This window comes from Sorex fumeus, unplaced genomic scaffold (genome assembly GCF_029834395.1).
Source record: "Sorex fumeus unplaced genomic scaffold, SorFum_2.1 ptg000100l, whole genome shotgun sequence".
NCBI classification, from domain to species: Eukaryota; Metazoa; Chordata; class Mammalia; order Eulipotyphla; family Soricidae; genus Sorex; species Sorex fumeus.
The window spans coordinates 1,814,726-1,833,358 of NW_026606157.1; the positions used below are offsets into that span (position 1 = coordinate 1,814,726).

At 38.8% G+C, this 18,633-nt stretch overlaps 1 protein-coding gene across 1 annotated transcript in view; it reads right to left on the minus strand.

The window, feature by feature from the left end:
- The window catches only part of SLC15A5 (solute carrier family 15 member 5), an 87,895-nt gene that overhangs the window by 23,857 nt on the left and 45,405 nt on the right, over positions 1-18,633 (minus strand). Inside the window, exons 6-7 of the mRNA XM_056134594.1 lie at positions 16,755-16,943; positions 7,465-7,593 (exon numbers count right to left, since the gene is read on the minus strand). Coding sequence (XP_055990569.1) covers positions 7,465-7,593; positions 16,755-16,943 — 318 coding nt within the window. The remainder of the gene's footprint in view (positions 1-7,464; positions 7,594-16,754; positions 16,944-18,633) is intronic.

The following is an 18,633-nucleotide window of genomic DNA, read 5'->3' on the forward strand; positions in this document are numbered from 1 at the left end:
TGTTTTACTAAATAGACTGATCTTGTTGTTAACCAAATGGACCACTATGATGGATGACTTAAATTTTTCATTCAAAATAATCTGTTGCATTAACATTTTCAAATACTTTACTTTTATCTCTCCTTATCTCTGGAAAGGTAAAATGAAGCATTCATCTTTTTGTTTGTTTGTTTGTTTGTTTGGGGGCCACACCTGGTGGTGCTCAGAGGTTATTCCTGGCAGTGCTCAAAGGACCATATAGGATGGCAGGGATAGAACCTGGCCAGCATTGCTCAAGGCAATTGCCCTAACTGCTGTTCTATAGCTCCGGGGTCTAACCCCAAAACATCTGGCTTTCTAAATAGGAGAAAATAGTCTATGAGAGATGTCAGCGTATCTACATACATGGTCAAAAGATTGTTGAATTTTAGGAGTCCACATTAGTCGCTCTAAACAGTATTATGTGCCTAGAGTAAAATACTTGAAATGAACTTGGGTTCCTTTTTTGAATAATGCTACTCTTATGAGTAAAGGGACTGTCACAAATCCAGATCCATCCACCTCCCCAAAAGACATGACAGAATCTCTTGTGATGTCATTTAGGGAATGATGGAGAAGTGAGTGGGCTGAGTTATAGTAATTAGGTGAAGTGGGGGATGATCACATCCAGAAGAGGGTGTTCGTTGACTGTCTTTTACTACTGTGAGGTTGGTAGGAATTTTCCATAAGACTCTCTCTGTCTTTGGGCCTGTATAAGATTCAAAATATTTTTCAATTACCTGGAAGAAGCCTAGGAACTTGCTCACTAAATTTGCAAATGATGCATAACTAGGAAGTAGAGATGAGTAATACTCTGGACAACAGGTCCAGATTTTTTTCTTTTTTTTTCTTTTTTCTTTGCTTTTTGGGTCACACCTAGCGATGCTCAGGGGTTGCTCCTGGCTCTGCACTCAGGAATTACCCCTGGCGGTGCTCAGGGGACCATATGGGATGCTGGGAATCAAACCTGGGTCGGCCATGTGCAAGGCAAATGTCCTACCCGTTGTCCTATTGCTCCAGCCCCCCAGGTCCAGATTTTTGAAAGGGTTGTGTTCTAGGATTATGGGCTGACATTTATTAAGGATAAAAATTAATACTTTAAAAAAACTATCAAGTGGATGGAAGGGAACTGAGAGTAACAATCTTTTTAAAGCTTTGGGGTATTTGTCGGGGGGGGGGTAGTTGTGGGGTGACACACCTGGTAATACTCAAGGCTTACTTCTGGCTCTCAGGAATTACTCCTGGTGCTGCTCAGGGACCATATGGATTGCTGGGATCAAATCCTGGACCAGCCACACCCAAGGGAAGCAAAACTCTATCTGCTCTAACTCTCCAGCTCCGAAAATTTTAGATTTTAATATACCTTAAGAATAGAATGGTGCACGAGTCACATTCCCTTTAGGGATTCAGAGGATGAGGAGTTCACTAAAAGAAACAAATCGAACCTCTTTGCATACAAAAAGCTCTGCATTGTGCATGATTCTCACATGGGATTGGTCTCTCCCAAAGGGTCAGAGAAACTTTTCTCAGTATATGCAGAATAGAACTTTTTTTCAGTGTCACCTTGGTCATAGAACTAAGAAAGCCCTGTGGGCCCCAGGAGGTCTGTTTCCATTACTTAGGAATGTAAATTATTTTAACTTTAGAACCCTAAAGGCCTTAGAGGTGGAGAAGAATCATCTGTTCCTTCTAAGTCCTTTGCACTTTTCCTAATTGAAGAATAATGGTTTCTCTCTTATATCTGTATTTCAAATCATAATGTCCCAAATTAGAGAGACTATAAGAAGAAATGTACCTGCCACAAAGGCAGGGGGTGGGATGGGGTGGGGATGGTGGCAGGGACACTGGAAACAATGGTGGTGGAAAATGTGCACTGGTGTAGGGATGGGTGCTTGATCATTGTATGACTGAAATGTAATCATGCAAGTTTATAACTGTTCCTCATGGTGATCCAATAAAATTTATTTTAAAAAAAGAAGTGGTGGCTTCTCTCCCTTTTTATGACCTAGAAGAATGTAGTTTGGGGCTATCAACTAAGTATAAGTTCCTCATGAACATGTCCTTTGTATTTGAGAATCATCTCATATACTCAGAGCAAAGATGAGATCATCCATCCTTGCTATGTGACATAATCCCCTTTCCTTGATGCCCAAATCACTCAACACAGGATAAATACCAGTGCTTAGTCCCACCGTGCTTTAAAACGTACAAGTCATGTAAATATTCCATATGCATGTTATTAAATTTTGTCTTTTTCTCCTAATCTGTCTGATGTTGGTTTGTCCAACCTAAAAAGAGCCCAGATGAGGTGGGGAATTTCTCCTAGCATCATGACACTAAAATCTTCATTTTAAGAAAGCTATTGACACAATACCTTATAATGCATCAAGGGCTTTTGTGAGACCATGAGCTTAATCCCTGGAGCCACCATAGTTGCAGAAATGCTGCTCTTGACTGTCCCCCAGTGAGCAATTCCCCAGGAGGGGCTTAAAAAAAGGGAAAGATACTGACAAATTATTTTTGGTTTAAGGAAGGGATGGTTGGTCTAGATCAGAGTAGCTTTCTTTATTGAGAACTTTGTGCATGAATTTATCATCATAGCATTGCATTATTTATTGTTATTGACATAAAAATAGAGGACATGGGTAGTTTAAAAGAGAACATAGTCTCTTAACATTGTACTATGTCGTTGATTTAAATATCTATCAAATGTTTAAAAGAGTTCCTGTGTGACTAGAAAAATATCCTGTTCTGTGTTTGATGCTCGGGGGCCAAGCATCCTCCACCCAGATCCTCCAAATTCCATTAGGCGGGGGTCACACCCACCAATTGGCCCCCTGGCGCCGTGTAATCCCATCAGCAGCCAAGACTCAGAGACTATAAAAACCAGCTCCCGGAAGATAACAGTGCAGTCTCCTGCCCCCTGCGCCTGGCTGTCCTTGTCGGGCCCCTTGGAGGGGAGCGGGTTGAGCTTTCCTCCCCGCCCCGACCAGGGCTCTGGCAGCCGAAGACCTCCAGGATCAGCCACCCCCATGCAGAGACCACTCTCCGCACACATGAAGGTACTAGCAGAGAGACAAAGTCACGCGGGTTCAGGGGCCGAGATCTCCAAGCCTACTCGGATTTGGGCCGAGCATCCTCCACCCAGATTCTCCAAATTCCAGTAGGCGGGGGTCACACCCACCAACTGGCCCCCTGGCGCCGTGTAATCCCATCAGTGGCCAAGACTCAGAGACTATAAAAACCAGCTCCCGGAACCGCGTGGCCATGACATCTTATTATGACATTTCATTATCTCATTCCTACTTTGGACAAACTGGCAGGCTACCGAATGTAGCCTGCCCACACGGCAGAGTCTGGCAAACTCCCCGTGGCGTACCCAATATGCCAAATACCAGTAACAATGATGGGTCTCATTCTCCTAAAGAGCCTTGAATATAATTTCAGGGCTAGGATGAAGGAGACGTTACTGGGGCCTGCTCACGGCAATCGACGACTAACAGGATGATTTGTGATTTGTTTGATTTGTGTTCGATAGTTATTAACTACAGAAGAATAGGTTCAGATTTCTTCTAAAAGTAGAGAATTTTCTGGGGGCATCAGAAGACGCTGGTATTTGTTAGCATTAGACTGGATGAACTCTTATGTAAATTCTAACCATAAGATTCCACCTTATTGGGAGATAGCATAATATTATGAATAGAAAAAATCCTGGCTAGAGAGATAGTACATTGGGTAAGATTTTTGCCTTGCACATAAGAATTGTGCTCAACCCCAGCACCATGTAGAGTCCCCTGAGTAGCTCTTGATGTTATTCCTGAGCACAGAGATAAGAGTAAAGCCTGAGCAATCTGGGTGTGCCCCCAAACAAGGCAAAAATGTTCATAACTATAGAAGCAAGTTAAATTAATGTGTTTAAATTTAAATGGTGTTCTCTTGAATACAAATTTAGTTTGTGATTCACATAAAGTTCCATTTTTTTCTGAGATGTTCTAGGTAGACCTCCTTCCATATATACTAAATTTCTGCCAAAATTGATATAACTTTTGTTGTTCTATGTCTGACATCTAGATATTTATCCACAGTAGACTGTATGTAGTCTGTTTGTTTCCAGAAGGAATATTTCTGTGACTCCTAACCAAAGTTTATTGAAACCAATGTTGGCAGTGGTTTTGGAATGAGAAAAGGATCAGATACTACCTGTGATCATGAAAACACTCCACTCTCTTTTCTATATCTTAATTGTTGTATTTAAAACACAAGGCTAAATGGACTGGGATAGGGTTGTGGATATATTGGCATTTTAGTGATAGAGTGTGGTAACATTGTGCTTCTAAGACATATAAACAGATATACAGTTTTAACTTCAATATTTTGTTATACCATTACACCAATATTATGTCAATAAAAAATAATATAGTAAAAAATAATAATATCACCTTTATAAAACAATTACAATAAATTAAATGGTGATATAAAGGTATAATACCATGCTAGGCAGATTCTCAAGAAAAAAATGTTTACAGTGAAATATGTTTGCATACAGAGTTGAATTTGTAATAAATAATTTGCCTGGTCTTTGTCTCTGGTTCCTGGGAGACAAACTATACCCTCTGAATTTCTTGAGTGTTTGGAATCTGTGTAAATTATGGTGGAAGTCCCGTCTGATGGTTTAGGTTAATGATATGACTATGACTCATAGTGGATCCCTAGGTAGTTCTGCTGATAATGCAGTATGGGAATTGGCCACTCAGGAAGACCAATCATATGATTAGAGTTGGGGCTCCAGACACATGGTATCACGCTAAGCTCTGGGAGAGGTGAGGCTTGAGATTAAGATCAACCATAAAACCAATGAATCCACGAGTAAATGAATCAATCAGAGATTGCAGATCTGTTCCTTAGTACTTAACCATAGCTTAACCATAGCCTCCATATTCAGAGAACCTACCCTGAGTGACAATGATCAGCATATTGTCATATATTGGTGTGCTGGCTAGCATGGTATCTCTGAGGATAAAGAAGGTTTGAGAAAATCCTCCCAATTTTGTTCTGTGTGCCTCATCCTTTACCTCATTCTGATTCATATTCTTTTGCTATTAAAAAAGTTATCATCTTAGGCATTGAGCTTTTCTGAGCTCTGTGAGTCATCCTAGTAAATGATCAAATCTGAAGGAGTCTGTGGGGATCTCCAAATTTATAACCAGTTCATCAGAAGCAATGGCAATCCTCAGGAGCCCTGAATATGTGACGGATATCTTAGCATTTATAGTCTTGTGGAAAGCTTAACCCGTGAAGTCTGACCTCATTCTGAGTTAAGTTGCTAAACTATCAGCATAACAAATTTACATTTACATCAGTTTGTATATATATGTATATGTATATATGTGTATGTATATATGTATATGTATATATGTATATGTATATATGTATATGTATGTATATGTATATGTATATGTATATATGTGTGTATATATGCATATATGTGTGTATATATGTATATAAAACCCTGCTCCCAGAAGCAGCAGTCTTATTATCTAGGTCTTACTCTGGAGAACCTGGAAGGCTACCAAAAGTATCCTGCCCACACGGCAGAGTCTGGCAAACTCCCTGTGGCGTATTCAATGTGCCAAAAACCAGTAACAATGATGGGTCTCATTCTCCTGACCCTGAAAGAGCCTCGAATGTGGCACTTTTTTAAAATCTCAGGGCTAAGACGAAGGAGATGTTACTGGAGCCTGCTCGAGGCAATCGATGACCAACAGGATGACAGTGATAAAGTGATATATGTATAAACATATACTACCTGTTTGTACATAAATACTAACAGGTAGTATATGTTTAACATGGCACTTCTAGAATATGTCAAATGGTTTGGTTCTAATTTTTCTCTAAATAAATTCTCAGAAACATTTCATTGAGTAATATAAAGAAAAGAAGGAATATATGTTTAAGATCTGGTTTTGTAGTTATAGGTTAGACTTTTCCAGGTTGTCTTATAAAATCCTAATATTATACTTCTTTCCTTATTTCTAAATAAAGAATATAACCATCAGAAAAATCAACAGCTTGCTACAGTTTCTACATGTTGTTATGACAGCTTGGATTTGAGCCCTTTGAGTGCTAGAGCCATGTCAAACATAATTCATTGTGGCATAGAGTTGGGGACATAGTGAGAAGTAAATACATACATAACTTTTAACTTCTGAATTTTCTTAGTTAACTAAACTAGACAAACAATTAAGAAAGGAGCAGGGTGTAATCTTGTTATCCATCAATCAAAGATTATAGATCTGTTTCCTGGTACTTAATCATTGCTATAATTTATCATTCTAATTTTATTTATTCCTAAATCTTCTGAATATGTCATGAGGATTTGGTGATTATTTTCTTTTTTTCACCCTGATATCTACTGTTTCCGGTGTTCAAGCAGTCAAGTGGATCCTTGGTGAGTATTTTTTTAATACTTAATCCAATTCAAAGGAGTTTCTCATTCATACAAGTTACTTTTTTCATACTTTTACAGTAGGTAATTTAATTTGTTCTGAGTAACTCTTTATATTACTTTTAAGATCACAATTATAAGTATAGTTGAGAGTAGAGAAGAATGAACTTCCAATGTTTCCCATAAAATAGGCAACAGTATTTTTTTAATGTAAGCTATATTAACATATTAGAAAGATAAGGAAAATCTGAATTTGAAAAAATAGCAAAAGGCATTTCACTATGATATATAATCATTATTGTCTTTCTGTTATTTCTACCAGCAATATAAGAGTGATCTTTTTTGTATTTATATGTGGAGTTTTCCGATTGATCTTTACTCCTGACCAAAACCTCTAAGGAGAAAAAATTTTCCAAGATCATTTGTTATTCAACTCATAATTTCTCTTTGGTTGCATAGATAAAACTTCTGGCAAATCATAAGGGAAAATGATCACCCAGATACCCCATCTCCTCTATTTAAGTAGAGCTTACCTTTTCTGAGGATTATCTACGCCAGCTATGAAGCATTATTGAATATAAACTCATTGAAAGACCTAATAAGCACATAATGACCACTTTGTTTTAAAATACACTAAAGAAAGACAGCAGACAGGGTCTCTTGAGAAGTGACATTCTGTAATTACCTCCTCCTATCAAAAGAAAAACAATTCCCAGAAATTAATGAATACAGCAAGAGTCTATTTCCTATCTTAATTCTATCTTAATTGCAAAAGTGGATCAATTAAAAAAAGGCTATGCTAGCAAAGCCCCTCTCCTAAGATTTTTCTCTCAATTCTTTAGTTTTCAAGTGTAAGCACATATATATACATATATATGCATGTACATGTGTGTGTTTCAGCTCATATATATCATATATTTGTGTGTATATGTATGTATACTTATATATATACATATACATGCATATACATATATAAAATCATGTCATGAACCTAGTTTTACCTTCTGTGAGGAGATATATCACCTGCACCAACAGTGCCCCTGTGAAACAGCCAAATCCATTGAACAGAGTCAGCAAATTCCTAGTGCTTCCTCTGATGGCTCTTGGAACAAATCTGTATATGACAGAGACTGAGAGAAAAAGAGAGGTGGGAATTTAGAATTTAGAATTTAGAACCTTCTCTCTAAAATACTTAGTTTTCCAAGTCAATGTTGGTTGTATTGCAAAACAACTTACCGTTGCTGCCAAAATTTGGGCTGGGTTTCATTATGTGGAAGTTACTTCAATGAGATATTTTATGATGTTGCAATTTGCAGATGTCTGCAAGGAGTAAAATGGGGATAAATGGACTCTGGTTCAACTGTGTCTGGTCTTGACTCTCCCCATAGAGTCACTGAAATTTTACCTCAGATAGATATTTCTGATAAATTTTTGATGTGGCCTGTGCTCAGTGATATGACAAGCCATCAATAGACCTATGATTCTGTGATTCTATACATCATTAAAAGTATTATGGGAAGCTCGCATTTATCAAATAAAATTAGCAAAAGAGGTTAAAAAATATCTCTGTAGTTAAAAACATTTATGATGCTCAAAAATCTAAGGTCATCAATTTTAATAATCTGTGGATTTTAATTGTTATTTAACTTTCTAGGTCTCAAAAATCCTTCTCTGTAAAAAGGGAATCACAGCATTTTGCATTTGCTGAGGGGATGTGAATGGTGCTTAATTATTATACATTAAAGTGCTTAGGATAATACTGACTTGTAGGAATGGAATACAGTCTTGCTATTAAACAGGCAGTGAGACTCCCCACAAAGCCTTTCATTGAGTGATCCAGTTAAAGGGGAGACCACACCTTTAGCTTGGGGATCATTTTGTCTTTTTCCCCAAAGTTGCTGTTAGACTCCCCATCATAAATTTTCATGGCATAGGTTGAAAGAAAAAAAAGGGAGGTATATTGATTTGAAATGTCCAAAATAATTTTTGGTCATTAGAAGGATGAAAATAAAATAAATTATTTTGTCTATATCCTCTTACCATAAACCTATTCAGTTATCTGTGAAAATCTTAGGGATATATGCTAAAATATTTATATTTTAATATAATATCCGGAGTTTGCTTCAAACTCACATAACACGGAGGAAGAGGCTCTGAGAATGAGGTGAGAGAGAAAGTTTGGACATGACTTGAAAACTGGCCAAGCGGGAATTATGCTAATCCTGCTTTTGTAATGTGTGTGGCACAAAATTATAAGGAAATGCATTAGACGGCAGGAACAATTTTAGCTTTGAATGGCTGAAGTTTTGAATTTTTAATTTTTCCTCTCCCTGCGCTTTTGTGCTGCACAAATTTCTCTACAATGAGAGATTAAATTTCATGTAACGCAAGTGGTGATAGAAAATTGATATACTGTGAACACTTAAACCTCTAGTTTCATTCTCTAGAAGAAGAAAGAGATCATATTCTCTCCTCCCTCCCCTCCAAGGAAAATTTCAGCCCTGGCTTATATGTATTTTGCCTCACTCAAACTCTGCATTTGCCCAGAATTTAAAATGAATACACAACTATGTGTGGTAAGCATATTCCCGTTCCTCCTCTCTTTTTTTTTTTTTGTTTGTTTGTTCCTGTTTTGGTTTTGTTTTTGGACCACACCTAGCTGTGCTCCAGGCTTGCTCCTGGCTCTGAGCTCAGGGATCATTCCTGGGGGCTCGTAGAACCCTATTGGGTGTCAGGGGTGCTGTGCTATGGCTCCAGCCCCTATGCAGTCATTTTTGCAGTTAACATTTCCCTTCTGAGTTCTGCAGATCTCCCGCATTCATCCGACTCTAGGTATGATGCAGAATGCAGGGGCAATAAGTAGGGAAGAGCAGGGGGGCGTAGTTCCTGGATTCTGATCTCTGGTGGGGGTGAGAAGTGGTAGTGCTAACTTAATACTTATGTTTAAGTTGGAGGTGAGGGTGATGGTGATGATAAATACTATGCGAAGGGACTCGAGTCTTAGTGGAAGGGGCCTGGCTGTCACAGCTGTCCTTTGCAGGACAGGTCACTCGCAGAGAACCACAGCTTCAAACCCACATATTCTTTTATTTTTCAGGACGATCCAAAGGCTAGTGTGAGAGAAGTGCTGAACCGGCTTTGGAAAGAAAGAATTCACAGTTACACAAAAGGTTTGGCTTCTGAGCTTCCCTCTCTATAAATATGAGGAGACAAACAATGGGCAAAAAGACTAAGTAGGCTGATTTCTTTCACAGAGAAAAAGCGCAGCGTACAAGCCCATTATTACTCTGCTAGTTAATTATTAATCCTATGCTTTTCTCCTGCTAAAACTTCTGGTGCGGTATATAATTCATGAACGCACTTGGCCAGCTCTCTGCCTGCTGGTTAATCTCTCTTTGGTGTCATTTTAGTAGTTTTTGAAAGCCTCCGGTTCCCTTTTAGAAGACTTAGCTTTTCAACTCTTTGAATCTCCATTTTCCAGTATCTACTGGCTTGTTCTGATTATTTTTGACTCCAGTGACCACCGACTTGATTTTTAAGGTGCCGGGATACTTCTTTTTCCCTGTTATGTATGGATATGATCAACAAGTCTGCCACTATTCTAAAATTCTTACTTTACTAAGAACACAGAGGGCAAAAGCTAAAACCACTCCCAGTGCATGTGCCAGCTGATTTTATTTATTTATTTTTTTGCCAAGGGCAGTGGAAATCTGCGGGGCAGCTGCTTAGTGTCTGCAAAGGTGAACAAACCTAGTGAATGTGAGTCTAGAAACCACAGGGTTGTTGCTACCTTCCAAAGGCCCTGCGCTCTCACTGCTTGAAACTTCTACTCCAACATTTCTAAAACACTTAAGATACCTTTGTGCTTGGTGAGAAGTTCTTTTGAACAGGTGAGGTAGGGCTGTTGTCCTGGAGAATGCAACTTTGGGGCCAGAGCAATAGTACATCAGGTACATTTGTCTTGCATGCGTCAACCCAGGTCCCATCCCCAGTATCCCATACAATTCCCCCAGCACTACCAGGAGTAATTACTGAGTGCAGAGCCAGGAGTAACCCCTAAGCATTGCTGGGTGTGACCCCCCAAAAAAGCAAAAAAAATTGCAACTTTGTCTGTATGCATATCTTCCTTCTCTCCTTATGGGTCAAGAGTCTTACCCCTTCAGAGCCTTGGAATTTCAAGTTATTTAGTTTTGTAACCTAACACCTCTCTCTTTGTACTGCCACCTGCCCATTTCTGGGGCATTTTCCTCTGTTAGCCTGTCATCTGTTCCTCTTTTGCGGACATACCCGACAGTTCTATTCCTACCAAACTTTGGCACTTTTAGTCTATCAATCATTCTTCCAGGATTCCCACCGGCTGACATTTGGTTTCTTGTTTCCCGAACTCTCCTACCTCATGTTGTTTTCTTCCCTTTAAATTAGCTGTGGCAGGGCATTCCCTTTTGTTCTCTCTCTCTCTCTCTCTCTCTCTCTCTCTCTCTCTCTCTCTCTCTCTCTCTCTCTCTCTCTCTCTTTCTCTCCCTCTCTCTCTCTCTCCAGAGTGGGATGGGGGGAATGGGTGGTGGGAGGGATACTGGGATCCATGGTGGTGGAAAATGGGCACTGGTGGAGGGTTGGGTGTTTGATTATTGTACAGTTGAAACCCAAGCACAAAAAATTGTAAATCTACAACTGTACCTCATGGTGTTTCACTAATAAAAAATTTAAAAATAAATAAAAAATAAAATAAAATAAAATTAGCTGCTTACACCTCTGGCCACGCCCAGGGCCTTATCGCTAGATCAGGAGTTGGCAAACTACAGACAGGCAAATCCAATCCATAACTTGTTTTTCTATAAACAGAATTAGGGGTGGGACTTAGTCACCCCAACTTGTGGAATGCAACTGATGACTGCTTATACACCAGACTGGCAGCCATAGATACTCCTAACAGAGATTGTCTAGGGTGCAAAGCTTAGCTATTTTATATCTGACACTTAGAATCAATTTGTTAACCTCTGCCTGGGAACGATAACTGTTGCCACTGCACACCCTCAGTTTTGTGTACCTCCCTCCACTATGCCGTCTATCTTTCTGGCTCATGAGCTACCATCCAAGCACTAACCTAGTTCCTCTCCTCCAGGATCTTTACTACATCACTCCCTACACCCTTTTCATCTCTCTCATGCTCTCGACTCATATTCTCGATGCTTTGAGAAGATTTCAGTTCCACAGCAAATCATTATGATGCTATTTTTTTTCCTCACATGCCCACCCAATACCTTGACTTTCTCTCTTCCTATCTAGAATTTGATTGTCAAAGAAATTATTGGTTTACCATGTTGGCTACCATATTCCTACAGTTTGACATAGCCGATAAAAAAAATCATAACCCTCTTACAATTTTATTGTAAATTCAGGCCCACAAACAGCAAAAGCTCTTCTAAGACTCTGGGTGATATTCCCTGTCTCCCAAGTTGATTCACCGTTCCTGGTCCTAGGAGCTAAAGAATCACTTTCATACCTTTATTCTTCCTGCATACCTTCAAATATCTTCCTTCACCTTTGCTCGGAGCTTATGACCTGGTTCCCATTCTTTGGAAAGACTGAGCCAACCAGAAGAGAATTTTCACGAAATATCTACACTATAGGTCCTCATACACATCTGTATCTATGTAGTGGACTTTCAAACTGCTGTCATTGCTATTCCTGCTGTTGTCTAAAGCCAAAGAAATTTATAAATTAGGTCTCAATCATTCTCAGTCCAGTATTTCCCCTTCCTTAACACCATCAGCTTTCCCTTTCTAGCAAATAATTCCATAAATATATTCTTATTCTGTGATTATCTTGTCTTTCTTGACCCCTTACCATAGAGCCAGAGGTAGACCCTGAGTACCATAGCATATAAATCCAAATCCTCCCTGCCATCCTTCATCCCAAATAGAGGAAAAATCATTTCTACTTCACTCTTTCCCAGTTAATGCTTTCTTTTATTTCCCTCATTGTAGTTAACATTTTCAAACTAATTACCTCCAGTTGGTCAGACTATTCCTTAAACTTCATTGGGATTTTATGCTTTCCTACAGTCATATGAAGAAACTCTTGGATCTATCAGTAAACTATTCATCATTTGTCATCTAAAGTATTTCTCTCTTGGTTCCTTCTATCTCCACCTGTCATTTCCTTTCTATCTCTTTTGTACAATTCTCTTCTTGAATGTCTGAATGGTGGAATGCCTAAAGACTCGATTCTTTAAATCTCTAGATTAAAGTCTACACTGACCCCCTCCTAGTCTACACTAACTGCTTTAATGATTTCAGAAATTCTCGTCATTTTATATTTTAGGTTTTTGGACCCGTGAAAGTTCTCAGGGTTTACTCCTGGCTTTATGTTCAGGGATCGCTCCTGGTAGATTTGGGGAACTATATGGGGTACGGGGATCAAATCTGGGTTGGCCATGTGCAAGGCAAGTGCCTTACCATCTGTACTATTGTTCCCACCCCATATTCTATTACATCAAATACTACTGATATGCTTGTCAGTCTTGAGTTTGTATTTATGCCATATTGCCTTATAAAATTCCAGACCTGATATCTGGTTGCATATTTGTCATGTCTGTTTGGCATCTCAGACTGTCCAAACCTGAACACGTGTTCCTTTCCCTAAAGCTTGGTTCTAGGTTTCCACAGGCCATAACCTTTGGTGTTCTTTTAAATTTCATTCTTTCTCTCATACCAGTTGATATGTCTTCAAAACATAACTATGTTTTTATTGTTCTTTACTATTATATCCCTGAACAAACTCTTGAAGCTGATAGAAAAATCAGAGAAGACTGATAGTTGAAAAAGTTACAGTAACGTGAAGAAGACAGACCCCTGAAACCAGAGGGCAGGGAAGTCCAGGAAGAGGTAACAGAAAGTGCAAAAGTCTTCGGAGCAGATATAGTCTGAGATCTTGGACATTCAGGATGAAAACCATCAAAATTCTAATGAAGAGGCCTACAGGAAGATTTTTTTTATGTAGTAGTACTGCAATTTATTCAGCCACTGATTAGCTGATTGAATTGGGCATGAACTCCACCTTACTTTTTTTTTTCATTTTTTTATAATTTTATTTACTGAATCACCATGAGAGCAGTTACAAAGCTTTCAGGTCTAAGTCTCGGTCATACAATGAAACACCCATACCTTCACCAGTGCCCATTCTCCACCACCAAGGAAGAATGTTTAAAAATGTGGTTGAAGCGAGACACTGAGGACCAATCATAAGGGACTTACTCACTACTTAAGAAATTTATCTTCAAAACCTTATGGTGGACTTTAAAGTAAGGCAATGATAGGATTTATGATCTGGAAAGAGCATTAGAACTATTTTGAAGCAAAAGGACTAAAAGATCAGGAGAAGAGACCATGAGACATTTAGGAAGCTGGAAGGAATTAGGGTTTGGGGTGATGTGGAGTGTGGAGGGGGAGCAGTGCCGATGGTGAGATCTGGTCTCATTTACATTCTGCATCAATATAGAGACGAGACTTGCTTCTCAGTAGGCAGTGAGAAGTCAGCATCAAGATGGGCTCAGGAGGGGCTGGAGCAATAGCACAGCGGGTAGGGCGTTTGCCTTGCATGCAGCCGACCCAGGTTTGATTCCCAGCATCCCATATGGTCCACCGAGCACCGACTTGAGTGATTCCTGAGTGCAAAGCCAGGAGTAATCCCTGTGCATTGCCGGGTGTGACCCAAAAAGAAAAAGAAAAAAAAAAGGATGCACTCATGAGGAAGACGTGGTTCTCACACTGCCAGCACTTCTAGGGTCACAATCATGGGGAGGGGGTAGAAAACTGGGCAGGATATCTGATTCTAGTGCCATACTCCTCATTCATGTGCATCACTGTCGTAATACTAACAGCACACAGCATAGTTGCTAATTATTGTGTGCCCTGTTACAGACACTCTGTTGATTTCTTTACACAAAATATTTCATTCATTCTCAAAGCAACCTGTTTTATAGATGATGTTGAGGGCTCGGAAATGCTAAATAATCTTCCCAGGGTCAAGCAGCAAGTCAGTGGATTCCTATATTGATACTGTGATACAGGCGAGAATTATAATTACTTCTACTTTAAGGATCAGAAGGTGAAACGTGGGGGTTAAATGAATTTGCAAGGTCACATTGTTAATAAGTGACAAAGCTGGAAATAAAAACAAACTCTTCTGATCCCTACTACCATGTCTGTAGTGGATGAAGTAAATTGACTTAGCTGGATCTAAGTTTCAGTAAATCAGGAAGGAGTGGGCCAAGTGCATTATACTACTTGCTATACCCTTTTTACATTCTATGCTTACAATTATCTCTCTGGCATTTGTATGTTGAGCTGCTATTTTATTACCTTTCTTCACGTCTAGCTCAGAACATTTTGGCTAACTATCTACAACAATTTTTGCGAATTTAAATCAGAAAAGATACAAGTGTTTATGTAGTGGCATTCTTTTATACTTCCTTTGCATTTCTTGCAGAGCCAGACAGTGATTCAACATTTTAGAATCTCATAAAATAATTTATTCGTGCAATATATATATATATATATATAAAGTGAAATGGCTTAACATTATTTTTAAAAAAGGAATGGAATACCTACAAACTTAATTTATTTGAATTATTTTCAATACATTTCTTTAAGTATGTATGTAGTGAACATATTTATCAAATAAGTAACTTCTGAAGTTAATAGAGTAATTGGATATTTTAGGTATAAATAAAATGATCATGGAATTTTCATTTAGAATGACTACAGACCTTGATTTGAGAAGACAGAGTCAGAGAGACTAGAGATTGGAAAATAGGAGTTATAAAAATAATCGTAATGTTGTATAATTGGGACTTGAATTATAACCAGGTCTCTTATGCAGGGAGCTAGAAGGAATAGAGAAACTTAAGATGCAATAGATTACACTGACAAATACTCATTACTACATTGCAAGAAATCACTGAACTATTTTCATCAGTTTAAAATATCAGCCACCTAGATAGTCCAGAAAGCACTTGATATTTAATAAAGTTATTTTGAGCCTGGCTTATGAAACACTCATGATCATACTTTATTTAGTCTAAATTAATTTAAAGCTATTGTCTTATCTGGAAAATTATCTTCAAATTCCCTTTCATTTATAAGTTTGTACACTTTCAAAGAACATTAGAATGTCATTTTTGGAAAGGTTACACATGAGAGTTTGTCTATGAGTTAGCGGGAGGGAGGGCGTGGGGACAGAGGAGAGATTTCACCTGAGTCTATTGGGGTTGTTTGATGCTTTAAGCAGTTTTTTTTCCCTATAGTAGAGCTGACCAAACAATTCCTATCTTCAACCAGCTTAGAAAATCTTTCATTCCATCTGTATTCAGGTAGAATTATTAGCTGTATGTGATAGAGGAATGAAAAGAACAGACTTTTTTTTTTTTAATGAGAGTGATCAATAAGCTGGTGAATTTTTTTTAGTTCCCTGAAATTTATTTCTTTATTTATTATTTTATTAGTGAAACACCATGAGGTACAGTTGTAGACAATTACTGTCTTGTGTACAATTACTGTGCTTGGGTTTTAGTGATACAATGATCAAGTACCCATCCCTCCACCAGTGCCCATTCTCCACCACCAATGATCCTAGTAGCCCTCCCACCCGCACACCCCATCCCCCTGCCCCACCCCGCCTCTGTGGCAGGGAATTCCCTTTTGCTCACTCTTTCTTTCAGGGTCTTGTAGTTTGCAATAGAGGTATTGAGTGCCCATCATGTTCGGTCTATAGTCTACTTTAAGCACGCATCTCGCATCCCGAGCGAGTCCTCCAAACATCTTTAATTGGTGTTCCCTTCTCTATCTGTACTTAAATGTTCAGTGCTGCACTGTTCACAATAGCCAAAATTTGGGGAAAAAAAACCTGAGTGCCTGAGAACAGATGACTGGTTAAAGAAACTTGGGAAGGTGGTGGTGGAAAATGGGCACTGGTGGAGGGATGGGTACTTGATCATTGTATAACTGAAACCCAAACACAAGAATTTGTAAGTCTACAACTGTACCTCATGATATTTCACTAATAAAAATTTAAAAAAAACTTGGGTAGATCTACACAATGGAATACTATGCAGCTGTTAGAAAAGATGAAGTCATGAAATTTACATACAAGTGGTTCTACATGGTTAAAATTTTCATGGGCTCTTCCGCGCCCCCAACCCCCTCCTTTTAGGATTGCTCCCACTGAAGTTATTGATATTGCCATGAAGAGTTAGTGTGTTCCAGCAGGAGGTGACACAGAGGTTACTTACAGGCTGGGCCCACCAGCATCTCAGCCGCTCCCAGCAGCACGTATTGAAGGACCAGGTAGGCGCAAGGCATGGAGGAGACGCTGATAGCTTCGCCTGAGCGCGGTTGCTGCATGGGAGGGAAATGCTTCCGGTAGATTTCTAGGATGCCAGCTACCATTACACTCAGGGCGGCACAGAGGTGCCCAGCAACTGAAAGGGAATGAAAGAAGGAGCTAGACATCATTGTTCTAAGCCTTGGGATTTCTTATTCTTTCAAAAAGATGTTTCTTTTTCCCTGGGGCTATGTCGGTGCCACCTACCTGCCTTCTAAGCGCATCCTGCGCTGTCTCTCTTGGTTACTGGCAAACGACCACAATGTCTCTCCATCCTAACTTACTGGTGATAAGACCTCAGGCCAGTTATTTAATCTCATTATCACTCTCCTCAGGTCCTAGGCTGGGACTAATGGTTCTTACTTTGTAGGGAGGCTATGAGATTTAAGTAAGATAATGTACTGACATCACTCATGATAAGGGTTCCTGGTGGCAATCAGTGGTGATTATTATTAAAGACAAAGCATAAAAGTCTGAAGTTTTATCCTCAGAGAAGTTATATCTTTCTTGACATACTTTTTTGATCACATACATGAATCAAAAATGATTTGGGGGAAATTTAAAATAATTTTCTCTTCACAGAGGTATGAAATTGTGCCCTGAAAATAAACTGATATATGTATATATTCATAAGGTTTTATTTTTTAGGAAAAGTTTGTTTGTTTTTGTTCATGATGATTTGTCATAGGCATTCAGTATTCCAACACCAATCCCACCACCATTACACCTTCTGTCCACCACTGTCTCCAATTTTCCCAACCACCCCTCAAGCCTGCCCCCATAGCAGGCCCACGGTAATCTATTTTATATTGCTTGTTATCAATAAGTTGCTAACAGAATGATCAAGAATATTTCCTTCGAAGGAAATTAGTATAAATTGTTGTGTCTCACCATGGAGACATTAAGTCCTTGAATGAAGGATTACTAAGGTGTTGTTCCAGGTTAAGCCTTCTGAGCTACTGTTTGGTTAGGTGAGATTGGTTGCCTTCTGTGTTACATCCCATCCAGTCTGGTGCGCTACTACTGGATTATCAGTGTTGCAGAATTTTGAATTGTGCAGTCATGACACAAAGGTGGCTGCATGCTCCAGGAAATCGAAAATTTTTAACTGGGTGAAAAACTTGTAAGCATCATTAGTCATCAGTTTTCTGATATTCTCTAATCTTTACAGAAAACATAAAGCAGTTATTAGGGAATTAAAACTAAACTGAAACTTTTGTTTAGGACCATATTCAACTTGAGTTATGTGTTATGTAGGTCATGTGTAACATGGAATCAGTTATGGATGCAGGGCGGGGGGGGGAGGGGTAGGTGTGGTGTGTCAATTCTCTCCTTTAAACTTTTCCAGATTTGTCTAGGACAGTTGTCTGGAAATGAGTGAGGATTTAGTGACTGTTTTGTTAACAGTTTATATCTACTGAAACCATTTCCATTTTTCTCAATCTATCATTCATTTTCTGGACTTTATCCCATCTTTAGAGCATAGACAAACTTTAGCATGATGGAATTTACTTGAAATTTAGAGATAATCACATTTTGCTAAGTTGCATAAGAGTTCAGATAAGGCAAAGCTTTCAATACAGAAAAATCAATCTAATGTTTAAATAGCTTGGTGTTTGTTTAGGTTGATAGAGAAACTGGTAGCGAAATTTTAAAAAACTTTTATCTCAGCATTTAAATATATCCATAAAGTCCATTTTTTCCTGAGACCTCAAGAAATGAATGGTGTCCAAAGAGAGGAAATCTGAATAACCATTTAAAAATGGGAGGAAAATTTTTTATTTATT